The 27,970-nt window shown below is 40.4% G+C and overlaps 1 protein-coding gene across 2 annotated transcripts in view; it reads left to right on the forward strand.

Annotated features, from left to right (window-relative positions):
• Positions 1 to 3,558: 3,558 nt before the first annotated feature.
• The window catches only part of LOC124305090 (zinc finger protein Gfi-1b), a 46,677-nt gene continuing 22,265 nt past the window's right edge, over positions 3,559 to 27,970 (forward strand). Inside the window, exons 1-6 of one of the 2 annotated variants that reach the window (XM_046764115.1) lie at positions 3,559 to 4,291; positions 8,135 to 8,233; positions 8,297 to 8,480; positions 12,124 to 12,347; positions 16,223 to 16,857; positions 18,388 to 18,664. In XM_046764115.1, coding sequence (XP_046620071.1) covers positions 4,081 to 4,291; positions 8,135 to 8,233; positions 8,297 to 8,480; positions 12,124 to 12,347; positions 16,223 to 16,857; positions 18,388 to 18,664 — 1,630 coding nt within the window. In that variant the 5' untranslated portion in view covers positions 3,559 to 4,080. The remainder of the gene's footprint in view (positions 4,292 to 8,134; positions 8,234 to 8,296; positions 8,481 to 12,123; positions 12,348 to 16,222; positions 16,858 to 18,387; positions 18,665 to 27,970) is intronic. The other variant, XM_046764116.1, reaches the window with a different exon arrangement.

A 27,970-nucleotide genomic window follows, 5' to 3' on the forward strand; every position in this document is an offset into this window, starting at 1 on the left:
ATATATACCGTGGTATAGGCTCAGGAAAGTAAACAACCAAATGCACATGCGCCTATAATATAATCGTATGATTCGTGACGAGTTTTTCCTCTGCTTGTTGCGGGTTGATCAACTCGGTCAATTAAATCAGACGGTTAAAGTCGGAAAAAAAAACAGAGTTGGTCAGCCTGTCAAAACAAATGGAAAACTCGGGTCATGCGCACTTTAGTATTCAAACCCAACAAGTTGAACGCATCGATTGTAACTTTGTGGAATTGTTGAAATATGTATAATTATATGGATTTTTATCTAATAGTTTTGGGATATTATTTATCGTCCCTCTTGTCTTGTTTCTAGATTCCATTCTCAATTAATATATAAGATGTGCAGCTGATGTAACGGTGAATAGGCAAAATCGCCAATTTCAATTCCGTGAATGTCTGATTTGAAGTGAACGTTTTTCGACTAACTTGAAACCAACTGCGTAGACAAAGAACAACCGTCAAGTTGACTAATATTGTTAAATGATAAAAAATGGTAAATCCAATCTTGAAGAAATTCATAAAACGAATGCTAGATAGGTTGATCTAAAATTTGATCGATATTATGCATAATACTGCAATTTATAGTAAATCAGAAAAATCCCCAATTCAAATATATTATGCGTTACGTGCACCGAAAAAAATTTCATTTGTTACAGTAACTAGAAAAATTCGGTAAAACAGATATCGTTAATAAAAAACTGTGTGAATATTGCTGGAATTGCAAAAAACGAGGTACGCGTAACCATCTCGCGCTATTGTCGATCCTTTTTTTGGTAATTGCGACGCAAAATTAGTTCGTTCGGTTTACTGTACTTTTTTAGTTAAGCAAGGCTTCAACGTCAATTTATTGTCGCACAAGCATTAGATTTTCGCAACAGTTGCAAGAAAATATATCAACAGTGACCGTAATGATAAAGAACAGTAACGGATACCAGACTTTCCGGTAACAGCTAGAAAACTAATTTTTATTTTGTACCTAAAACTATATTTTTCGATTGTGGTAAAAAATGAAATTAGTTAAGGACTGAGCGGTAACCGGAAATAAAAATTTCTCTCAGTGTGTTACTAGATTTGAGGAATGAACTTGACAAAAAAAAAAAAAAAACATCAAAGGAAATCGAAAATCGCCGGTGTGTTAAAACGATTCGAATATGGATAGTGAAGAATCTTACGAAGTTGGTGTGTGGTGGAATTGCGTGGGCAGGGTGTTGGGGAGTCACGAGGAGTGGATTATCAGCAGTAACGTGGACAGATTGTAGATCCATCAAAGGTGGAGAACTCCGAAGTCTTGATTACGATTTCGGCGGCTTACGCTCTGTTCTTTGCTTACGACACCTAATCTCTGGGTATTAGTAGCTCAATACGTCGTCATTAAGACGTACTCAATAAAAATAAATTGTGTTCACCTCAGAGCTGACACAGTTATATATTATATATGTATACATACGCGATACGCCTAATTCTGTCCGCAAAATTCATCGGCTAACATCGTTCGGCAAAAACTGGTAGAGCTAACTTTGAATAAAAACTGCCATGAAAGTAACGAATCCACATCCAAACTCACATATCACTTTTTTGTACCCTAAATGAATAATTGATGGAACTATTAGCTTTTATCAGTTAACATTTATACCGTTTAATGTGATGGGACGGTTAATAATGTACAATAAAATACGGGCTGGGTGTAATCAGAAAATTAATTGGCCCGACCTAACATACGGTGTTATATGGGCCAAGGATAGGATCGATAACGAATATATTCCGTATTCAATGAGGGAAGACCTTTTATGAATATAATCTGACAAATTTGAAAAACAGTTCTGGCATTTTGTAACACACTTCATTCTCTTTATTTATGTACAACTTGTCAACGATTAGTAATTAACTATTTTGAGAGTTGAGACAAAATTCTCCCAAAAATGTACAGCACATTAAATTTCAGTGTTATTAGATCGCTGTTCAGATTTTGACGAATTCAAGAAACTTGTCTTGAATCGTGAAACTTTAAAAATATTGTTGCATGTGTTTTTATATTGCAGAGAAGGACCTAATTCTCTAACTGTTCCATATCGAGTTTTCGATTTGATTCATCTGGAATCAAAATTCCTGTATAGGTAAGTCCCAATATTTGATCTTAAAATTATTCACTATAGCTCGTCAATTAAAGCTTGGGACATTTAATGACTTTGAATATCTTTACCTAATTTCTATAATGACTAGAAAATATTTTAAGTTGCTGCACACAAGGATTGACGAAGGCTTAAGTCAGTTTACGTAACTTGAGATGAATTGATAGATTACAGTATATATTACAGAAAGTTGAAATGGCATCGATTAATCTTAAACAATTTAAGTAGACCGTCCACTGAATCCTCGAGTGGCTGCGTAGCTTGCAAAATATTCATGTGACTTGATAAGCGTTGTCAAATGATATAAAGATACTTTTTTCCAACAACCTCATTCAAATTCATGAAAGCCCTTAAATGCTGCAAAATGACTTCTAATCACAGTGTCTTTTAACATACTCTCACTGGCTCAACGTATACTTATTATACAAAACTATTGCAAAAGTATTTAGTTTAACAGTCTAACAGCATGCATGATTTTTGATGTAATAATTTTTTCATTATTTTCTATGCTTCTAACGTGTATGACGATTTAAAAATAGTGCATATGAAAATATTAAAAACAGAAAAAAATAGAATGATTTAAAAAGACTGAAGTTGCATGTTTTCAATATACAAGATGACTTTAAGTACAAGCTTTGCATTGCTTGATTTATACATATAATACGTTCGTTTCCGGTTCCCAAATGATTTCAGACCAGATTTAAACTACCTAACTCTAAATCATTTCGACAATTTTCGGCATGCTGACTGTACATCTACTCTTATTGACTCATCTAACATCTATCTATATATCTGATCCCTTGAACAGGGAAAATAAGCAATAGTTCATCACGTTGAACACGTAAAATAAAGTTTTGACAAGTGAACAAAATGATGTAACCAGACGAACAGCTAAAAGTAAAATTTCATCATCGGTACATGCGTCGTTTAAATTAAGTTCCTAAAACCGTGGCAAAATACGTTCCTGAGAATGGTCAAAGCGAGACCATACAAAATACAGTGACTGCATCGGGTTGTAAAATCGCGTTGCGACACACCAAGGCGCAATCAGATTTTCACCCTCGGCCAAAGTCCTGCAGGAGCTACACGGTGAAGAGACCCGCACAGTGGCCGAGAAGATGCAGGTTTGCGGCTGCCGAAGAGCTTGCGGTCGTCATCCAGAGCTTAAGGATCAGTCGGTTAACTGCGGAGTCGCCGAGCGCGAGCATTGGGCGAGGGGGGCGGCACCTCGGTGTAGGATGAAAGGGCGAAGGTGGGGAGTCGGTAGCGTCAATCGGAGTTTAGGAGGCCGGGATTGGCGGTACTGGCGGGGGGCGTTCCCGGGGGCGTGTCCGGGGGCGGGGCCTCCGATTCGGGTCCGCAGTGCCCGATGAGCTCCCACCGAAACGGCCGGGCTTCGTCCGTCACTGTCGGGGCCACGGCTGGCTATCTGCGGATCTGTTAACAGCAGTTGCTCCTCAAGCCCCGTAACCACGGCATCATCGGCTAGCGAAGCTCCCGGCGCCGCGGCCCTTAACGGAAACCCTTCAGTGATTTCCTTCGTGACATCCAGGCGCGACGTGATATATCCGGGGTGTCGGGATTGTTTTTCGATCGATTAGAAGGTGACCATGGATGGCCTGCCGGCCGGACGTGAGAGGATAGTCGGAGTGGTTAGCTGCCGTTGATGGGACACAGTGTGCACTGTTTCATGTTGGACCCCGCGGTTTTGCAGTGATGTATGTAAAGGGGAAAGGGTGAGGGTGCCACAGGAAGCAAGGGATACTCGAGACTAGGTGAACGGTTCCTGAGTCCTTTTGTATATGACAACGCGTCACCGACGATCATGGATTCGATGGAACGTTGTCTGTAGTCGTCCTTTGAACGGCAGATTGTGAATTTACTGAGAGTATTGGAACGCGAACTCTGCGTTCGCCGGGGCCTCGAAGATGATGGAGGTTCAGCAACAGCACTCGCCGGTCGGGGTTGGACCCTTGGATTTCTCGAGACGCGGCGTCGCCGAGGCCTCGGCCTTCAGGATCGTCAAACCCAAACAGCCACCCTCCGCGATGCCTCATCAGCAATCCCTCCCAACGGAAACAAACAACAATAATAACGAAAACGCACAGGATAATCCCCAAGTTCCACCAGCAAACGAAGGTAATGTCTGAACACTCTACCCACAGAACAAGTTTTTCGATCAATTCGGTCATTTATCATCAGGTACAGTCTTGTTTCAACATCAGATAATGCTAGATTGACATGAGATATAATTTTAGATTGACACCAAGTTATGCTAAAAATTTTCGTACATTGGATAACTGTATCACATGCGTACAAGCGCAATTTTCTGACATTTAAAACAGCTTGAAATTTTTGAAGATATCACCTAGGTACGTCATTTCATTCGGTGAAGCGTAAAATTTTATTTCGTCCATTCAACTGTTGTTAAATTAACCGATATCCGAACTTGGCACTTTTTCGAAATTAACGGGGCCTCCTCGTACGTTTAAATGGTAGATAGAATTTTGTTACGGCCAAATCATAACTATTTGGTTGAGCCAATGGCCGCCATTTTGGAGTTAGTATATGGGAGTCCCGGTAATCGCATTTACAAAAGTATTACGCAGATATTAGTTGAATCATTCAGTGAAAAGAATCAATGGATTCCGTGTTTTCAAAGGTTATCCTGTTAACTTGCGCCTGACAAGAAGCTCGTGCAGTCTTAGATTTTATGGGCTTGTACAATAATAAACTTGAACTCTTCGGGTTTGATCTCCTTCCGCATTTCACTGGTAACTTATAACGTCCGACAATTATTATATTGCTGGGAATTACGGTTTGTAGATTTTAATCAACCTGCGGGCGTGATGAAATATAGTATTGGAATCTTGAAAAGAATCCAGTCCAAGTTATGTGGCAAATACCGTCAAATGTTTTACCAGTAAATAGACGCGAGCTGAAGTCAGCTGCAGAAGGATTTTCGGTAAGGTTTTGAGAACTACTTTCAAGTTCGTAACTGTCAACTTAATCGAATAGTGTCTCATGCTAGTCGTGAAGTGGCTTATACCAATAAGTAGATACGATATTCATTATCGTTGGGTGAAAAGTTTGTATCCAAAATTGTGCAGAAGTCAAGGAATTTTTTTTTTTTTTGTTTTACCAACATATAGTATAAGCTTAGGTGACCCTTTGCTGCGTTAAGAGTCGAGTTCAAATGTAGCCAGCCAGTTTCTGCGACGTCGCGTCGTCGTTGCGAAGTTCAAGCTCGATGAATCGTTTAACTAAGATTTGGAAGCAATATCTGTGGTAATTTTGTGCATCGAAACGGTGTGATAGGCTTAGGCGTTTCTCTCAAAAGCGGCTGCAACAGGTGCGACGGATCGCATTAGACGAATAGGTATCAACATTAATACCTGCCCTAGTGGGGCTGAAATGTGGGGCGATGTAAATGTAATGATATCATCGTCCCCCGACTTGGCCTTGTCAAACGTGGGGCGAGTGATTAGCGCGTTAATTGCCAGGTGACAGGCAGGTCGGTGGGACTGGAACCGTAGCGACAAGCTTGGCTCCCCATCAGAGAAACTTCGCATTTACCTTCGACAGAGCGATTTTGAAAAAGCAGAATGTACCCGAAAAATTTGATTGATCGAACTTTATCGAAACCTCGAGTTGTTACCAACGGTAAACTGATTGCGAGTTCTTGTTAAGTAATCGATAGGGCGGTGCAATAGTAACTCACCAATACGCGTTCATCCCTCAAGAATTTCCGATCAAACCTTAAGACTATGCTTCGATCGAATTATATTTCAGATCAAGTAGATCATGACGATGAGTATAAATTTCGCTCAGGTGCCAGTGCAATGGTCGGAATAAATTTAGAAGACTGCTCTCTGCATGGATTTATAATAAATTGTCAGCTAACATCCCTTGTTTTCGACATTTCTATAAAGACTTAACTAGCAGCCTGTCACGATATAGGACAAAATATGACAATCCAACAATGTTGGATGAGTAGTTGAATCGAAATACATGTTATGAATTTATAGTTGTTCAGTGCTGAATGCTTCTCGTGGTGTCGACGACATTGAATCCATAGCCTCATACGAGCAACGTTACATACCGGTTACTTCTAGAAACATTGTTATAATTACCTTCTTGTGCTGGACAATTGAATATCTTCAATGTTGTGATTCACCGTCTCCTGGTCTTTTCGTGTGCCTCACAATTGTCAAAGTTTCAACAATTGAAATACCTTGATATTCTCTTGAAGTGTCTTTTTTAACGAATGTGGATGAGAACCATAAAAACCATACTTCATAGTTGATTATAGTAGATGCTGTAGAAAATACTGCAACAATATTTCTGATTATTGTGAAATCATTCGATTTTTATGTCAGACGTCATGAAGATATGAAGATTTTTTCAACAGCGGCCAATAATTTTTTTCGCTCAATATTGATATACATCCACGTCGTCTTCAACTTTATTCTACATAAAATATAGCATCTTTCATGCTTTGTTCTCACTATAGATAAATCAAGACTATGAGAGCCATGCTGTTTTCTCATTGTCAGTTAACGGCTACAAAAAATGAGTTTATGTTTTAATTTTGGAACATTTTATTTCCAATAGTGGCAAAGAGTGGAATTGATCACCGCACGATGTTCAGTCGAATCCACAGTATCAGCCCGAGCTTAAAATTGTACAAATTCGTCGGACCGCCAGGTGAAAATTTTCCGTGTCTCTATCTCGTGCTGTCATTCTCTGGTTTGAGCTTGCGGCGCAAATCACGATGGATTTCTCATTTATAGATTTACGACGTTTGATAGGAAAGACGCGAGAGCTAGGCAGCATTGCACAACGATAGCACGATGCCGCCGACAAACACACAATACCTACAAGCATCGGTCGATCGTGCGCGTTCAGAGCCATTCGTTTAGTCACGTTATCTACGACGGGGCTCGAGGTAGTGACTGAAGTTAGCCTGTAGCCACAGGGAAATATGATTTATTTGTGATAATCCTGTAGGCGAGATAGCTTTGCGGCGAGGAGAAACGTAATCTCCTAGCGGTCTGTGCCTATCTCAGATTACCCGTCGGTTTCTATTGCCCCGATTACGCATTTTACGCGTCTCTCTTCTTCTGCACCTATACCAAATAGCAGCAGGCCGCAGGACCCGGAAAACGAAACCCTGACAGCACAGGACTGAAGTCCGTCCGAATGGTGTCTAATAAGCCATTTATTGACGTCTAAAAGTCTCGAATCGACAAGTCTTTCCAACATGAAAATGTTGTACCCAAACATCACAAAACTTAAAACCGTGAAAAATAGATCCGAGATATGTGTTATGATCCGTTTTCTGACATCAAAACGATACCTTTGTACCCGAAAGATGTCTTTCGAAAATCTTAGACGTCAATAACGGGTTATAAGATATATCATAAACGTCTTTCTGGCCACTTTGAGTTTTCTGCTGTTCGGGTACCTTTCGGAGGTCAAAAGAGGGCTGTAACATTTCTTAGACGTCTTTTCAACGACTTTCAGTCTTGTGCAATCTTGAGAGTCTTTGTTACCGCTGCAGTGGAATCCCCCTTTCTCTTTTTCAAAGACAGTGATAGCGAGAGAGTGAGAGAGAGAGAGACAGAGAGAGAGAGAGAGGAAAAACGTTCGAAAAATACACCCTGCCCATTTCTCTTTTCTAATAAAGACGCTTCCTCGTTCCTCGAACCCCTGCCGAAGGAAGGAGATGAGGATGCGCACTTCTTGATCCCGGGTCTACGAATGGCGAATACTAAATCTCGAGTTCGAACGGTTTCCCGGCCCTCAGGAATAGTTCCCTTCCCCTACCCCTTCACCTCTGCATTTTGTACCGGACGTTTTTTAGCCGTCCTTCTACCCCGCCTCTTGTATGTATATATATATATATATATATATCGTCCCGAATAACTCACCCTGCGGAGAATCCACTCTGTCATTCTGGTCTTCGAATTGTTGTTACAGGAGGATGCAGCGTTCGACTCGTATTCCCCAGACTCTGGGCGCCCTTTGCTAACGCCAACGAGGTCACCAGTCTCCCACCACTTCCCCGAAGCCACTCCGGTAAGGATCATCATTTATCTTGACGGACTTAATATTATAGATTCCTGCATTACCCTTTCTTAGCCCAACAACACAACGTGACGTCAGAAGGACGCCTCGAATTCCGGAAATACGTCTTGTCGATTTTTATCGACTATAGCCTAAGAGTCGAAGAATGGCACAATTTTTCGTATTTCCGATTGGGTGTCAGATCAAAGACGTCTTGTAGGAGTCTTGTATGTTTTACCGATAGACACCGAAAAAACAGGTAAAAGACGCGTTTACAAAGGGTTGACTGTGATGCAAAATTTCTCGGTGTTATTGATTAGACGTATCGAAAATGACGATTCTGGAAAGACGGCTTTCAGTTTCGACTCACAGATGACGAAAAGATGTCAAAAAGACGCCTCAACGTCATAACTGTAATGCTTTCTGGTGTCTCTAATCAGACTTGTCAGAGACGTTTTAGATTCTGGAAAGACGTCCTTCAGTTTAGTTTCGCAGATGTCTAAAAGTCGACGAATGCAACATTCTTCGGTATATTAAATGACACGTCAAATAAAAGACGTCTTAAAGATGTTCTACATTCACGAACGACGTTATATCTTAACAAAAACATGGAGTAAAATTTTATTAACTTCAAAGGATGAAATTATTATAGCAATTATTATATGTTTTCAAGTGGAGATAGATTTCTAAGATCGCGACGTTCCAGTGAATGCACTGAGAAAAACTCGCGCTGAATATTTCTTACACCACGTTATATAAACGTAATTCTTTAATTCTACGAAACAGTTTCGTATGATTCAACTTGAAACAAATTTACTTGACTTGAGGAAATTCCTCATTACTTCTACGAAGCAGTAAATAATTTCATCGAATTAAAGAGAGTATTACTGATTTTATGAAATTAGTTCATACAATGGTGCACAGAGGAATAACGTTGTGTATACAGACACCATACACTGAGAGAAATTTTTAGTTTCGGTTACCGCTCAGTCCTTAACTATTTTCACTTTTTACCACAATCGAAAAATATAGTTCCAGGTACAAAACGAAAATTAGTTTTCTAGCTGTTACCAGAAAGTCTGGTATCCGTTACTATTCTTTCTCATTACGATCACTGTTACTTGATTTTCTTGCAACCGTTGCGAAAATTTAATGATTGCGCAACAATAAATTGACGTTAAAGCCTTATTTAACTAAAAAAGTACGTTATTAACACAAAATGGTTACGTGTACCTCGTTTTATGTATTGTCAACAATATTTAAACAGTTTTTTCTAACGACACCTGTCTTGCTGAATTTTTCTAGTTACTATAACAAATGAAATTTTTCTCAGTGCAGTCTCTGAGTCATACCCATAAGATTCTCGTAACGCTATTGCAATATTTTCAGTTATCGTTACCATCAGTAGTCGAAATGGTTCGAGTTGTCAATTTGAGAAATGTTTCAAAAACCAGAAGGACATGAAAAAAAAACGCAGCTAGTTTAATATTCTTCGATCGAATCTAAAAGTAATATTCACAATTCTGTGCAACTGTCCTCCGTTCCGTAAAACAAACATCCGGCGAAAGCGGATTCACCACGACCGAATGGTCGCGGTTTTTCTAAGATCAGCCAGTCGCGAGGCGAGTTCCTGAGCCGGCTAATCCATCCTGATAGTTCTAATTCAGCGCGCGTCTGCACCTATATAAAACTAAAATACCGCCAGCATAAGAGCACAAAGAGGCCGCCAATGCTCGGCCCGAATCCCTGTGTCGACTCTGTAATCTCCTCCAATTGGGTGGCATTGGGGCCCCATGCATATAAGGCACGGGGGCAGCGGGGTGAGGGAGCCGGGTTACGGCGTGACGCGTGCTACCATTTATCCCAATCATGCGGCCCGAGTCTTCGAGTTAACGATTGATAAATAAGAAAAAAGACCGCGTCATCCGGGCACAGAGGAAACAGCCGTGCATTATCCCCAAGATACGGCCCTCGCCCCTTTAATTACCCCCATTCCGAACCGTCTTCGGAGCCGCTCTCGTCGTTCCACCGTCGGATATAACCTCTCGATAATCGGTAGTTGAGTTGGGGAATTTTAAGGAATTCTGAACTGACTATTAAGACGGAGGACTTTACACTCGGTTACAGTGATACGCTTATTCTGCGGAACGATTTTTTTTTACTTGACTTGAAAAATGTTTAGGAACTTCGTTACTTCTACGCGGTGGCGAATAGTTATCCGCGTATCAAATCGTTACCAGAGTCTTTATTTTCGGACCTCACAAAACTTGAGGAGGTGCCCTGGTCGATTTCGACGTTGACTTATATATCTCCAAATATCGAAGTTCACGTACCTCACACGTGAAAAAGGGCTTAACAGTCCTATTCAATACTCAATTCGGTACATAAACACTCCGATACATTTTCATTTCGGGGAGAAATAAAGAAATTGCATTAATGATACGAAGTTACTATCGCGATTTCGTAGAATTTCTTTATTTAGTGTTTTTGTTCAGAATTATGTATAGACTGGCCTCGTTAAGCCTGTTTTTGCGTGTGAGATACGCGGACTTTGATATTTGGAGATATATACGTTAACGTCAAAATGATATTCGAGTATCGTCTTTCCGTCCCGTTTTGTTCATTTCTAAAAGTTACGAAAAACATCTTTTGAATGTAAAGACACCCCTTATTTTTCTTCAGAGTCAAAAAACGAGTCTTAAAATATATTTTAAACATCTTCCTGGCGACTTTCAGTTGCGTGCTGGTTAGGCTCTCATTTCACCGTCAAACATAACCTCACGATTGGTCAGTTGTGGATTTTTGCAAAATTCTAGACCGAGCAGAAATATCAATCCGTTCACCAAGATTCTTCCGTTCTACGAACTAAATTTTTTCATTTGACTCGGGTAAACTTTGTTCCATTTCGTTAAGTATTTCTACACGATGTAAATCATTGCCCTCATTCCGATCCTTGGGCCGAGTCTTTCCTGCCATTTCACCGTCAAACACAACCTCATCATTATCGGTCTAAAATTAGATGTTATTAGAATTCCGGGACCGACAAAACGTGTTTGTAGAATTGTTGAAGAATAATATAAGACAGTAAAAAAATGACAAAAATAGATCTTAAATATCCTGTGTTGTGAAAAAAAAATTAAAATACATACAGTAATTAGATACAGGAAATAAGCGGAAACCGCTGAAGAAACTGATAACTTCAGAATTGGATCTTCGAATTCCGTCGTTTATTGAAGAAAATTGTGCCAAAGAAAGTGATAACTGTGCGTGTAAAAACAATTGTAGAATTCGATTTTTAAAGTTCGTTGTTTCGACTACAAAGTGCATTGTTTCAACAAGCAATTTGAAGACTGCAAAATAAAAGTGAAAAAAGTAGAATGTCAAAGAAATCTATACCAAAAAGTTTTCCAAACGATTTTATAATTCAATTTTGAAAGTACATTGTTGTTGAGAAAACATTGTATTCCTGAAATTTTCGAAAACAATTTGAAAAAATGCCAAGTAAATCAACGAGAGATTATTTAATTTCGGAAAGTAGTGTATATAACGCGTTTCGTGTCCCTCGCATTATTTCGCTCATTGCATAATGGGCCTTAGCCTAAACCTAAACTATGGAATGAGAAGAGTGGGAGTTCCCGAGAGGATGCAATTAACCTACAGAGTTCACTCTTGCACACACCTACAATTACCGATAGAGGAAGAAGCGTTTGCCTGCAACTTTCGCCACGCAAACTCGCCGATATTGTTGCCGAAACCGGAAAGTTTCGCGCGTCTCGTTCGCAAAAGCGTCCCGTGCATGTTATCTGAAGGGTGAAATTGGGGTGTCGACGTGCGGGAAAAATCCTCGCTTCTTCTTCTTCCTCTTTTTCTTCTTCTTCTTCTTCTTCTTCTTGCTTGCTCAGACGCAGACGTGAATTTAGACGCACAGGCGGGAAATCCGGTGTTGCGCAAGCACTGCACAGCAGCAACAGAACCCGGACGAAGAAGAGAGCAAACGATGACAACATGTGCCTGCCCCCCGATACTCGTTCCTTGCCTTCATGTCATTCCGGCAAGAAACGCTTTCCCGGTTCTCTCAACTGCGCCCTTTTTGCCGCATTTCTCCACCGCCAGACGCAACATTTGCGTAAGCAGTTCTTCTTTCCTCGGCTTCCAGCTTTACCTAACATCTGTCACATTTCTTGCTCTGCCCTCATCTCACTCTTTCTCTCGTCCCGTATTTCTTCCGATTTCTATCACTCGCTTTCCAATCCGCAACTCAATCTCCCGTTCAACCCTAAATATCGCGTGAAAAAAGTCACCATGGAAATTAAATTCCGAGAGCAACAGCGGTTCTTGTGCATATACAATCCTGCGGGATAAGTTCATTGAAGAACTTATTTAAATTCGTCGTATTTATATCGCGTCGGCTGCAATTAAACATTCAACTTTTCTTGTACAATATTGAAAAAACAAAATGAAGTGTTTGACAACTTCTAGAAATGTATGAAATTTGACTTTGACTTGATCACGTTTTGTTTACCTATTCTTCAATGATTATTATCGTCGTGTTAGACTTTTATTCCGGCCTGTATGAAATTTTTCTTACAATCAATTTGATTCTGGACTAAAAATTAGAAGTTAAAGCTTTTTAACTTGAACACTCAAAACTTTGTAACCCAAGATCAAGGTCGTATGGAATACTTAATTGTAAATGGAAAAGAAACTTGACGAAAATGACTAATTTTTTTATTCTGCCAATACGTTTACTGCGAATTAACATATTCGCCTATAATTTGACACTATCAATCGCCTAAAAAATACGTTATATATACATATCCTCATGCTTTATAGGTCAGGCGGTCCACCATTTTCAGGGTCGAACGTTTGGCAATAAATTTGAACCCTATGACCTGGCAAAAAACTACAAAATGTATGAATGTCCATTCATAAATATCAAAGTACGTTTATAGTAAAATTGGATTATGTTATCCGGCCTTTGCTTGTGTATTCGAATTTTCTTGGAATCATGTCTGTCACATAGTAGAGATGTTGTTTCTTTCATGTCCATAACCATTGTATGATGGCGCTGTCCATATTTTATCTGTTCGACATTTCCCGAGCAAACCGCCTTTCTAATTTCTTCATTCGCTTCAGGAAGCCCGTTTAATTCGATTAGGTAGCGAGATGCGGGGTAAACCAGAGACGTATCATATTTTTATTTGATTGCAAACCCTCGACATGACGGCGAGGGGAAAGCGAGGAGGCTGTTGGCTCCGGGTTTGAACACGATTAGCTGTAGAAGCGGGTGCGTAGAACATGAGGCAGGGTGTCCAGAGACACGTGCCTCGCGGCAGGCCCTTCGGATTATAAATATGGCGGGTCGCGCCACTTCAATAACCCCAGTTTATTAGAATTCGAGGAAGAGAAGCAGAGCGCCACGCAGTCGAGCTGAGCAGCCCGCTTCTTATCATGATTTAAAACCGGATTTACACTCTAAATGGTCGAAGCGACGGTTTCCGGCCCGCCGATTGGTTCGAAAAATTTGACTGCCGGAGGGGGAGAAGGAATTATATCTCACGGTCGTATATCACCAGATATCACCGACACCTTTATGAATCCTCCTGATTAAACTTGCCTGTTTTCCAACTCCGTGTTGCTCACTGGAAACGCGGATGCCAGCTCGCATCGGAACGGAGAGACAAATGAGAGTCAAGATAATCCACCTTTTAATTTTAATGGTTCTTTTAAATTGGTCGATTGTAAATAGCGGATACGTGCGGATTTTCCAACGATTAGAGTATTCAATTTACAATAAATAAATACTTTCCCAGTATCCAATCGACGTTATACATATAAAATACAACATGAAAAGATACATTTCTCCGGATTCTAATGATACAGAAGTTGGTCTAAAACATCCGCCATTATTATTTACGCATGTTCAACGACGAATGGAAACATAACCTCAAATACAATTGTTCTAACGACTGGCAGCACGAATAGGAAAAATTATTACACGAAAATGATCCAGTAAAGAAGTTACAATGATCATTATTTTTTGATTCTTCTCTTCAAACATTGTGATTTTTTTTTTGTAAACAGAACGTTTATATAAATATTTCCATGCTCACGAATGCCGTTTATTAGCACTCAAGATCCAGTGGTCTAAAATTTACTTCCAGCAAAGTTGAGGTTCCATCCACATATTGTGAAATTTGTTACTTTCCGAATGAGAATAGCAGCAAAAAAGCAATAATATGACCTCATCAAGTACAGCTCAAACATTTTTCAAATTATATATACTTTTCACAAATTGAAAAATTACCTCGAGATTAATATTAATATTGATGATGCATATCCGCATTTCAATATTATACGATCCGCAATTTAATATCAGACGGTCATTGACTGTCTTACGAGCTTCGCACCAAGAAGAGTAAGTTACCAAAATGTAAACACACTTACAGACACTCTTACAATTGTGCTCGAAGAGGAAGAACACTTTCTATATTCACAGCTCAAACATACCGCAAAATCTCACAACTGAATGGCAGCAATTGTCCGACCTTCATCTTTTGGTGACTTGAATATCGAGACGAGGCGAGGCGTGAACCTCTTTGATTCCGACGTTCCCTAGCCGGGAAACCCGCGCCTCGTTAGCGCTGCGCAACCCCTGTGCGTTCCTAAATACGAACCACCCTTCCCACCCGAGATACGTGACTCAAATCCCATTTCTTACCGTGATCCCCGCGTGGAAATACAGACAGGCACACGGGAGTCGACCGGCGCCTCGAATGAATCTTTTTCTCCGATTGACTCGTCTTCTTCTGCGACGGTACTTGCGAAGTAGAAAGTGAACCGTCAAGTATTACGTCGATTGGGGTTGACTTTGCGATTGACATCAAACGAATATCCTGGATTTTTAAGAATTCTAAATCGGTTTACAACGAAGAATCGATGTATCTAAACTGCTGTTTGTATAAATTTCAGTATTTCGCAATTACATGTAATATTTTAAACAAATCTCTCTACCTTACGAATACAATGACTCGTTGAATACGTACGACTGTGTCGTCAAAATATTACTAACAAGTATCAATTTTTTGCCGACAGTTTTTTTTTTTTTTTGTTATACAGTAAAACGGTCATATCGGTAATAGAGCTTAATGTTTTCAGGTTAGGTGGTATCTGTATGCTTGCGGCATCTTTTCGACCGAGGTTACATAACCTCAAAATCAATTGTCAACCGTTTCGAAGACAAAAACTCGACGATCATTATTCTTCAAGTATCAGAATTTAGACGACTTTTTATCAGCTTGTAAAGTATACTAATAAATCAGTTCATCGCACGTTTCGCATTATTTCATTCGCACCGCGGTGAAATGATAGACCAAAATATTACCCAGCCCAAAACGATTGATCCATATTACTTGTATTACCGTTTCACCGTGAACACATGTGATTATAAAACTTCAGAATTACGCTTCAGCCTCCGGAATAGTTTTCTACACAACGCGATTCACCTATCGCAACAATCATACCAAGAGAAAACTGTGAAAATTAACAGGTTGAGCGGCCGAATCCGCATGCGTAAGATAACCGGATTCCATTGGTCGACCGGATCGCATTGAGGCAATATTTCTGTATGCAAGTCAGGAGAGCCAACTTACTCGAAATCGCGCACGAGAGTCAATCCTTCTGCGTCAAGTAGCGATCAATTCAGGTTATGTCATTACTATGATTCGTAGCATCCATCGGTCATGAGTCGGTTAACAATGAAAATTTTCCAAGCCTTCTCGAATTGCAACATTAATCATTCGTGATCCGTTCTCCCTAGAAAACTCAAAATCGCGTACATAACCTCCACAAGCTCAGTTTGACATCTAAATCTTGTTGCGGCAAGGCTGCGTGAAAAGACGATGAATCTCGCGCATGCGCAATCAGTTCAATTCAGTTTCACCGTATCCTCCAAGCGTATCAACGTTGCTACAGAAATTCTTCTTATAAACATTGTTACAGAGCGCCTCTCCTTCGGCGTGGGAAGGCTGGTGGGTTCCCCGTCGACTAGGAGTCCGTCTCCGGTTCACTCCCTGTCGCCCGAGTCCCCCGGGGACGTGCGGAGCGGCGAGGGTGCGGAAGACGAGGAAGAGGAAGTCGACGTGGACGTGGAGGAAGTCGGCGACGAGGAGGAGCGCGAGGCGACCTCCAGCCCGCCGTCGTCGCCGCAGAGCGTGACGAGGAACCCGGTGACGACCCACCCGCCGAAACGGTCAGGTGATAGCTTCAGCGTCTCGGCGCTGCTGAGGCCCGACCCGCCGACGGCTCACCCGCGGAACGATTCCCCCCTGAGGAACGGAGCGCCCCCCACGTCTGGCGCCCCCCCGCCGATCCTCTACCCGCCCCTGCACCTCCAGGGTGCCTCTCTCCTGCCTCCGCACCCCCACCCCCACCCACTATCCTACCTCCACCCCCACCTCCTACCCCATCACCTCCTGCCCCCGCACCTCCACCCCCTGCTTCGCGGAGTTCATCCTGGACACCCTGGGCTCCATTCGGCACATGCTGCACATGGGCTTCACCATCCTCATCCCCTAGGCGATGTTTACAGTTGCGTGAAATGCGACAAAATGTTCAGCACCCCTCATGGGCTTGAGGTAAGTTTTTCTTTTTTCTTTCTTCATTTCTCACGATATTGTAATTTCATTTAAACTATTTTTTTTTCACACATGGTGCCCAGAATATACACCTAAAAAAAATTTAGCCGAATACGAACATATTTGAACGAGTTTTCTATCCTAGAGAAAAAAATCTGGCGGGTTTGAAACAAGTTTTAATCGAATCAAATCAAATTTTTTTCTCTACCTGTATACGCACCTGATGAATTGTTTTAATATACTTGATATTGGAATAAAATTTTTATGGTTCACACACGTCTGGAAGAATTTTTTTTTTCGATTACTCTAAAATCGATATTCAAACTCTGAGGATCATCTGTAAATTACATATGGTTTCTAATAAAATAAGGAGGGAGTGGGGATAACATTATTTGGGAACTTTGGATAGGAAAATGGGGGGTCGGAAACATTCCTGCAAAAGTACGATTTCTGTAGTTTTGAAGAACGCTTTTATTTACAGCCCATCTATTTTAAATTTCAACAATATATGCTGCATGAGTAAAGTATACGTTGTTTCACAAAGTTTGAGATGAATTTGTTGCTTAGTCACGGAAAAAATACGATTTGCTGAATTTTTCGGTACGCGCTGAAGGTTCGTCTGGTATTTGAAATAAAAATATTGTAATTTTGATGAACTATCGGTCACTGATCTTCAAACTGATTTCAGAATTTTATTAAGCACATTGAGCTCTCAAAGTTGTCAGGAAAGTTATCATTTCTCTGTGCAGTCCCTTCTTTACAGCTGAGGGTATAATCGATTAATTCTATCTCGCCATAAACGTAGAATTTTCGAAGTTGCTGACAGAGTGTAGTTGAAAAATTCAAGTCACCTTTGTTTTTCTTTAAAATCAAGTTGTTATGGTGGCAAAGTGAGGTTTGACGCAACAGAACGCCTCGTTGTCGATATTTACGTTCACCCATGTGTAACCCTCCTTCACTGTCACACTTTGACATGGGAAAAGATTATTTTAGACGTAGAGCGGTTCGGAAATTATAAACTTCATCTCGAACTTTGGCTACAAATGCGGGTATCCGCGAAGCTCCGATCTCCGCGAGTAAAAAACTTTTTCCCTCCAAAGTTTCGATCATTCACAAACGTTGTCACAAAAAACAGAGCAACTTTATACTCTGTATTATTTCTAATCCATGGTCATGCCATTATATTTGTTCTGATTGGTCAATCAAATATCCTACAAACTTCATGATAAAAAATCTCTTATCTCCTGTTTTCAGTCAGTTTTATTCAAGTACAACAGGTACTACTGTCGTAAAAATGAGCTCCGATCTTAGACGTGAGAGCTTTCAGTCTCAGTCGCGTATATTTAAAGGTCCAACTTGTTTTAACTTTTTGGGTTGTTGATCAGTGACCAGAAATTACGTGAAAAAATACCTACATACAAGTGTTTTTAATCCTAAATCATGACTTGGTCATCGTCGACGAAGAGTGATCGGTTTTGAAAACAGAGTAGCGATAATTCGTTCAAATTTGATTTGCTTGATCCGTTTAAGGTGCACGCGAGACGATCGCATAACGGCAAGAGGCCGTTTGCCTGTGAACTGTGCAACAAGACGTTTGGTCACGAAATTAGTTTGACCCAGCACCGAGCCGTTCACTCTGCAGAGAAGGTGTTCGAATGTAAGCAGTGCGGCAAGGCGTTCAAAAGGTCAAGCACCCTGAGCACGCACCTTCTGATACACTCGGACACGAGACCATACCCATGCCAATTCTGTGGCAAGCGTTTCCATCAGAAGAGCGACATGAAGAAGCACACCTACATCCACACTGGTGAGTAAATAAACTACTTTAAGGTTACTTGGGACGAATTTGGCAGTGTGCCTTTGCCCAATGGTTGTAATGTGGAAAGAAGTAATTCAATATCTGATGTTTGTTTGTGAACATCCGCTTGGTTTTATAATTAAGCTCTTCGTATAAGAGTTGATTATTATACTTGTGGTATGTTTTACTGGACAAGAAAGTAATCGTATTCCCACAGTGTATAAGTTGCGATCATCGACATTCAATCGAGTAAATGAGAAATGAAAGTATCAGGGAGTGAGAAATATCTTTTCGACTACAGTTCTATAGCTATAAAATTAAAGGATTTCGGTTCATTGGCATTGATTTATAGTGATTCCGTAGTAATTTCTACCTCCGCATGTGACTTCTGTTGGTTTCTAGAGTGCAAACTCACTTCCTTATATATTGATTATCAATAATTTAGTAGCATTGTAAACGATTTCCAGTGATTTTGGGTTAGCTAAAATCACGGTACATCGCAACAAGTTACTAGAAATATTGTGAAACGCTGAGAAAATATTGGAAATGAATGAAAATCACCTGGTAAACTGAACATCAGCAAACTCGTAAAACAAAATAGAAATCAATAGAAAACAATGGACACTGATGCTAAAGATCAATTCAAATCAACGATTTCCACGAGTTCGAACGCTTGCGGGTGATTTCTTCGGCGCTATCATCATTTGAGTCCAAGAGATGTGCAAATCGGTTCAGTTGCCGCAATTGATGCTTTGTGATTCGAAAAAACATCCAAGTCGTTCGAGTTCCTTTGATGTAAAATTCGATTTCCATCTGTTAAATGTACGAGTTCCTTGAGTGAAATGCCCCTCGCTCTTATCTCAGTATCTCTACACCGTGGTCCCATCGAATGTCACACCAGTCAATCATCACTCTGCGTGAATGACAACGATTATCGCGTGGTTGTTAACTGCCCCGTATGGATTTCCGCTAAATAATGTAAGCAATCATCTGGACAAAGTCACTCGAGTTCGCATTGTCCGGCTTATACGGAAAGCGCAAGCCCTAAAAGTCTGAGCCAGCTGGGGTGGCACGGTTTGGAGCCGTGCGTTTCACCATGCCAGTAATAATCGTAATGTCTTTCGGGGCGCAGGCTGAAGGGCAACGAGCCCTAGGGATGCTCGGCCCTAATCTTCAAATAGAATTTCACTGCGACCAAATTGTCTGTGGGAAAACTGACGTTATTTATTACGCCCGACTCTCGAACAGTACCAGACCCAGAAAATCAAGGAGATCCTCGTTTAGTTTTTCATACGCAATAATATTCCCCTCGGCAATTAACACAGCCTGCAGGCATTCTGCGCGAGTCCAGATCTGAATTCCCGTAATATCTGCATTGCTGTCATACCCTCAACCATACAATCAAGATATCATTCGCACTGAAACCTGCATGCAAGATTGGTAACTTACTATCAGAAGTAAATTGGTTCATTTGTATATTAACCAATATCGAGTTTAGTATACAGTTGAGTTACCAGTTACTGTTGAGGGCACTACTGAAACCTGTTATTACAGCGAATCCAATTACTGAGGTTACGATTCAACCTCGTAATTACCCTTGGTAACATTAGTGAGTCACATTGTGAAAAGAAAACTGTCACTGAACTGAGTAATTAGTGATCAACGAAACTACATGTACATTGGAATCGACCAATTCATCCAGAGATTTATGAGTATATTAGAAATTGGATTCTGTCGATTAGTACAGCTCCGGTTTTCTGACATCGAAACGAACAGTTGAATCAAGACTTTCGAACGTGGAATATTCGAATTTAGTGTTAGATCAGCATCGACCTAATAAGCAAATTGTATTTTACACTTTTTTCTCTCTCCTAAGAGTAATAAATCCGGGAAACGATAGAGTTTACAATTATGCTTGTGTGGTTAATGAGAAAAGGTACAAAATTTTATGCAAATGTTATACATACACTTGTAGTTGAGTATAGCTTGCTCTTAGGTTATAACAAAACCCTACTACACTGCTGAACTACATAATTCACACAATCGTGATCACAAACCAGGTAATTTTTCGAATCTAAAAAATATTTCTATCGCTTTATAGGAGAGGAAAACATTGATCTGTTTAAAACGATACATATTTTAGCTCAATCAAACCATAAATCGAGGTTTGTGTAAGATTTTTTTCTGTCAGTGTAGCTTTGCCAATTGTTGTATTACTAAAAATAAGTGGACTTTGACATGTTCAATAGACTATTTCACATTCGGAAAACAGTTGTTTTTTTTTCCAAGGAAAAAGATTCAAACGCTAGTTTTGACCATACTAAAAATATTCGTGCAGATGTAGAATTTTCAACTCAAGTCCAAGAGTTTTCTTATATAATGATACTGTTTCTCATGATCCCAAAGCAACGAGTAAAAATTGTACACTAGTTTCAGTTTCTTAGCGGAATTGTTCGAAATAATTGTTTGGTACGGTTTCATTGTTCGACTGACTCTGTTTTGATGTAAATGATAATTCGTTTCCGTAGACCTCGAAAAGTTCAGTCCAGAATTTGCAAGAAAACGTAGAAAAAGTCCTGATTTTGAATAATATCCGGTTTCTGGTTGCTTCATCGTTAAATAAAACTTATCAATTTTGAAGATAATTTAATTATCTGCACTTTTATACCCGAATGAGACTGTGCTCACGATTCTTTAGGAAAACTTGAGAAAAAAACTGGAATAATAATGTTTTTTACACGTTATTCCAATGTAAAAAAGTGACGTAATATGCAAGGTGAATATCTGAAGTGTACTTCACGTTTTTTTTTCCTATGTGATACGTTGTAGTACATCAAAAAACTTTAAATACCACTTCATTTCTGCATATTAATTGGCTGTTTAAGGGGTAAAAACCAGGCCTAAGGTTATCCCCAAAACTAAGGGATGTAAAATTTTGAGAACAAAAACATTGCGTACATCATCAACTATCGATAATGAAAAAAGTTCAATTGATTTTATAATAACAAAATTTCACGTCATTATGGAGCAATCCTATAAAAAATGATTTTCGGGTGTTGAATTTCAGGAGCAGTCCTCAGCCCTTTTTCATTTTCACGTATGAAAAAGTACTTTTCCAATTTGTTTTTTTTTTTTTTTTTTTATATACCCTAGAACACATCACAGAACGAAGAGCATCGGCGATGCACACTTCGGGTTCTTTTCTTGTTAGATTCCTTGTAGAATATTTTCGCACGTAAAAAACTAATGTTCCGACCTTGGCCAAGCAAAAAATGTAGGTAAATTTGGAAAAATCTGAGGTCCAAGGATCACGATCGCAAAATTTGCATAAAGAGACCGTGCAAAGGGTCTCGGAAGTAAGCGGAGAGTAAATTTTGCGCCAGTCCAACCGCCGGATGTTTGTCTTTGATACCGCGTCCCCAGACGACGTTGAACCTTGCCGCTAAGGACGAAGAGTCCCGGCTGCAATGGTTCGGGATACGACGCAGCCACGGATGAACTGGGCAAGAAGAGGAGAGGAGAGGAGAGGGAAAAAGCTGTGGGTGGGGCGTCGGAACACTTGACACTCCGGTGTCTTAGGTTGATGGAGCAGCGGCGAGGGGATAAAGGAACGCGACGACGCCGGCAGGACGAAGGGACGAAGGGTCTCTGGGCCTGGTATCGCGTCTCCATGGCAACGCTCCCGATGTCTTATCAAATTATCACCTTGTCCTCTACCCGCCCCGCCGCGTCCGCCTCCCTTCCTCTCTTCGTTCATCCCTCTTTCGGTGAACTCTAGGCGAGGTCGGCGAGGAAGTGGAAGAAGAGCCGGGTCGGTGAGTGAGGGCGAGGAGGAGGACAAAGGAGGATACAAAGCTAAACCGATGGTCACTTCGCCGCGACTAACAACCTATGGGACCTCGGTGCCTCTTCCCGGCCTTTTCCCATGCCTCGAGGACTCTCGCTCGAGAACATTTAATTCATTATTCAGGGGTATGAAAAATTCAACCAACCGACAAACCCACCTCTAATTCTCTAGTCCCGACGAATTACCCTCAAAAACTACAACTGCGATAGTCGCCCAGGTTAGAATACGGAAACAAGACGGATGAACGGAAAAGCTCAGCTTTTTTTTTTGGAACTGGAACGATCGGATTATCGCTTTTTTAGTTAGTAATAGATCTTCGAGTAAGGGAGATCGGGGTAAATATTTTTAACTAGACACATTTCGAGGTGGTGCAACGATGTCGAGGATAAAACGGAAACACAATGCAAAAAAAAAGCACTTTGGACAAGCAAGAAAAACGTTTTGGAATGAATTATATCCAAACAAGTAACACTGAATAATAATCATAATAAATTCAAAACGAAAGGTCGCGACTGCCAAATTGTAGAAAAATTCTTGAAAAATTATAAGATTATAACGTTCGGTGTATCAAGTTTTACAAATTTCTTTACAAATTTTAATGAAATAAATTTGACCGTTGTTTCGGAATTTCAGACATACCTGACCGGAAGTAGTATCAAAATTTCAAAAGTTTCGGGATACGTCTCTTACCGGATACTTAATGTTAGGCTAAAATATCGTCCGAATTCGAAGAACAGTTCCACTGTAATTTAGCATACGCGAAATAATTTTCAAAAAGTAAAACACCGGAAGTGGCAAAGGCTTCGAAAATTCCACGAATCGTTTCTATTAACAGCGCGATTTTCTCACCCAAATATCATCCAAGTCAATGAAGCCGTTTTCTGGAAACTGACGATACAACATTTTTTGCGGACACAAAAGCTGGAAAATGAAACTTTTTTTGTGACGACAAATGCAAATTCAGGTATTCCACTTTACGATGATCTGGTCATGGGTTTTTATTTCACCCTGCACTTGGTCAGCCGTTTGTTGCGCTAAGGCTCAATGTGTTTCAACCCCCGAATTTACCCCTCCATTTTGGTGCAGCAGCAGCAATTGCAGTGTCGAGTTATACAGAATTACAGGGTAAAGCCGATATTGACACTATGGTAAATTGTAGCAGTCGAATGGCTGATTTGTGGCCAGGTTAACATTAGTTTGAAACCCTTGTTATTTTATTTTCTCACATTTTCATTATTCTTTTTCACCTTTGCCTGTGCCCGTCATTTTGCTCTTTCTTATTTGCCATCTCGAAAAACGGAGGATTAACTCTTAATCTGCACGGTGCAGTTAGGCCGGCAGAGGGAAGAATTTCACGGTTGTTTCTCCCTGTCGCGACTCTGGTCTCTGGATTCTATCTAATTCTCTTTTCTCTCTTCTCTGCGTCAGTCAAGCTCCATAAAACTGCGTGAGCAATGCGGGCAATAAATTCTTCATCAAAACTGTATCTATCTACTCCACCGAGTATCCTCTAATCTTTTTCGCCTACCGCCATGACGGACTATCTGGCTAAAAATTATTATAATGCGGTGACAAAGATCAAGTGAAGAAACAAAATTAATTGTTTTAAATATTTAACCCACAGTGAATAGGTGTTCGGAAGTTTGTGCGACGTATTTTTCAGAGGCTGTTTTTTCTTTAATTTTTTCAGATTATTACTACTATTATCAGTTTTCGATGTTGTGAGCTTTTTTATTTTCGATCTTCCGTAACTTTAGTCCTCTATCCTTCAGAATACAGAAAGTTAAAGTACAGAAAATTCATAGTGAAGAATGGTTAAGCAATGCAAAACATAGAATCGGAAGAAAAGTCAAAATTCTGGCGATTCTATGTTTTTGATTCTACACTTCAACTTTTCCACCTTTCGATATTCTATGAAACAAATTTCTGGGTCTTTGAAATTCTGTGAAACAGATTCTTAAATTACGTCTCGGAACATTCGATACTGTGACCATTCAATCTTCCGGTCTTACTAGACTTTAATTAATCCCCACGCCCTCGAAAATGTAGAAAGTCGAAGTAGAGATAAAGGTGAAAGTGTACAAAGCCAAAATACAGAATCGCCAGGATGATCAGTAGGAAGAGAAAAAGCCAAAACATAGAATCGATAGAACTGATCTATTCGTTTCCTGATTTTTCGACATTTTGACTTTTCTCTACTTGAGCTTAACCCAATGTCAAGTTGCATGGAACGGATTCCCGCATCTTTATTAAGACTCGATACCGCGACCCTTCTACCCTGTGACCATTTCGCATTTCGTCAACGTTCCGCATTAAATTTTCAACCAAACGACAGGGGTAGCGTTTTCCTTTTCCACCATTCGGTCAATGCCTACCACGGAGAATAAGCAGTAGCCAGTAACAGGAGTAGCAGAAGCAGGAAACCCACGAGAGAGAGAGAGAGAGAGACAATTTATCGGGAAGCGTCCAAGGCGAGGTGGATGTAGAAGCGAGTTTTTTCCTCTCGGCGAGGGCAGAGGAAACGAAGCGAAGCCAAGCCAAGGGAAGGGTAGGAGGGTGGGCAGGGCGAAAGCTCGCACACCACTTCCACCGTTCCATTGCCGAGCGGTGGGAGTCGGTGGCTAATGATAATCATTTCACCGGCCCCGAGAGTCTCCCAGTCATGTGCAATAAGGGCGCGGCGACGGCGGCGTCGCAACCTCCCGGGGGATCTCGGCGTAACGTAAAATCATTATTAGCGAGGCGGGTGCCTGCCTCCCTCTATCCCTCTCCACCACCAGAGATCCCGACGTCGACCTGCGGTGCACGCAGGGATAAGAGCACTGCAAATATTGTTCGTGCACAAGACCAGCTGGAATAGACAGAGATACATGACCTCGTGTACGGGATACACTGGGTGTCCCGTTTGTTCCCTCCTTCCTTTAATTCCCTTGTCCTGCGCCCTGACGATCGGGTTGAAGGACTGAAAATTCGTACCTTTTTTGATTTTTTATTGCAGGAAATATTGGCCGCGACATTGACTGTTAATCGATTTGTTAGATTCGTCGGCTACGGATGATTGCTTGATGATATTCAACGATAGAAAATATCACGTGTTTTTTAACAAACGGATTCGTTTCAAAACGCTTGAAAACTGTTGAAAATCTAGTAAATGTTAGATTTCATTCGTAATTTCAATTATTCAGAAGACTATTGGGTCTTGAAATTGATTCGTAGAGTTTTACGCGTCTGTTTTCATGAGAAAAATAAAAACGCTACGAATTAATTCCCACATTTAATATATTCCAAAAGTTCATTCGAACACTTTTTTTTACATCCTTTTGGCTTCGTTAAATATTCAATTTTACAACATTGCGCTGATGTTGGGTATATCATCGGTAAATTGAATTATTTACTGAAAAACCGAAAGTCTGTATTCACCAACTCTGTACTAAATAGTCATCTAAATGAAACGAACTACTGTAAAATGAAATCGAACAAATATACAGGATTTTAAGCCATTTTGAAGAGATTTGAAATGGAGCACCGATATCTATAAGTTTTTACTGATAATCTCAGTATTTTCTGTTCTAACGTTCTCAAAGAAATGTCTGTACCTTGCGTGTACAATAATTCGATAAATATTCAATGATTGACTATATATCTCGTAAAAAAAATTAACAAAAATTATCAATTTTTGGCCAATCAACGATTTTAACATGAAAGTTCGATTTAAAGAGTGACAGGATCGAAACAACGCTTTCAATCGATTTCACATTAAGAAAAACTTCATCCGTTACAGTTATCAAAAAATGCTATTAAAATTAGTATAGTTACAGCAACGTTTCAAATAATGTTGAAATCACAAGAAAATAATTTAGAAGTAACTACTGAGTATAATCACATCAATCAATACTGCACTTTCTAGTTACTCAAAAATCATGGCTGTTTATCTGGTTCATTACAATTTTTCATCTAAACAAGACCTTAACCTCAAACCTCTGTCGCAGCGATGTCAAACTATAACAATAACCACAAAAAAATACAGTAAGAGTGACCATACTTGAAAAAAATAATAAATCATACTAGATTTCCTGATTAATGCGGATAAGAAACTAATTTTCATTTTGCATTCCGAACTACATTTTTTGAAGTAGTCACGACCACATGGTTGCCTATACCGAGAGGTTTTCTTGAAAGAACCTGCTCGCAGTGCGCGCGATTCAACTTGCTTAATTTTCATTGACCGCCATCCATTCTCGCAGCCTGCTGCCAACTTTCGGTAACGAGAACGAAATTCCCTAGAATCGACCGGTTGACAAGTGACAGTTAACCATAACCTCTCGACTACCAAAAAGGTTCGACTCGCGACGCCGTCGCGATCCACTTCGCATCGGTCACTCTGCCTGCCATGCTAGTAACATTTTTACTAAGGTGCACTGAGAAAAATTCTTAGTTCCGGTTACCGCTCAGTCTTTAACTATTTTCATTTTTTACTACAACCGAAAAATATAGTTTTAGGTACAAAATGAAAATTAATTTTCTAGCTGTTACCAGAAAGTCTAGTATCCGTTACTATTCTTGCTCTTTACGATCACTGTTACTATATTTTCTTGCAACTGTTGCGAAAATTTAATGCTTGTGCAACAATAAATTGATGTCAAAGCCTTATTTAACTAAAAAAGTAGAGTAAACCTAACAGACTGATTCTGCGTTGCAATTACCAAAAAAGGATCGACAATAGCGCAAAATGGTTAGGTGTACCTCGTTTTTTGTATTGCCAACAATATTTAAACAGTTTTTTTTAACGATACCTGTTTTACTGAATTTTTCCCGTTACTATAACAAATGAAATTTTTCTCAATGTGGCTACGGATATAAACTAGATGCTTGCGAGCAGATCCTTCCAAGAGAACCTCTCGGTACGTGATGACCACGAATAGAAGTACACTTGGGTACAATGGATCTGAGATGGCTAATTTTTGACACTAGACAGTTATGTTGGCAGCACAGAAACCTGCAGCGCCACAGTCGGCCGAGCGCGAAACAAACTCAATCTCAATAAACGTAACGTAACCCATGACCGTCGGATCTAACCTTAGAATACCGCGGGGATAATGACTTGTTGGACTGACACGTCAACGACGGTCATGGGTTATGTTACGTTTATCGAGATTGAGTTTGTTTCGCGCTCGGCCGACTGTGGCGCTGCAGGTTTCTGTGTTGCCAACATAACTGTCTAGTGTCAAAAATTAGCCATCTTAAATCCATTGTCCCCAAGTGTACCTCATTTCGATCCACCTCATTGTCAGACATTTTCTTACGCGGAATAAAACGGGACACCCCGTGCATTTTGGCACACGCAACCGTGGTGCTGGTGCAGGGGTTGTAAGTCGGTAGTTCGAAGGCCGAGGAAGTCAAGTGCGACACTGGATGGTGGTGCAGTGTGGAAGGCGACAGACTGACAAGTGGCCAGCGTTCAAATTCCC

This window comes from Neodiprion virginianus, chromosome 5 (assembly GCF_021901495.1).
Source record: "Neodiprion virginianus isolate iyNeoVirg1 chromosome 5, iyNeoVirg1.1, whole genome shotgun sequence".
Lineage (NCBI taxonomy): Eukaryota > Metazoa > Arthropoda > Insecta > Hymenoptera > Diprionidae > Neodiprion > Neodiprion virginianus.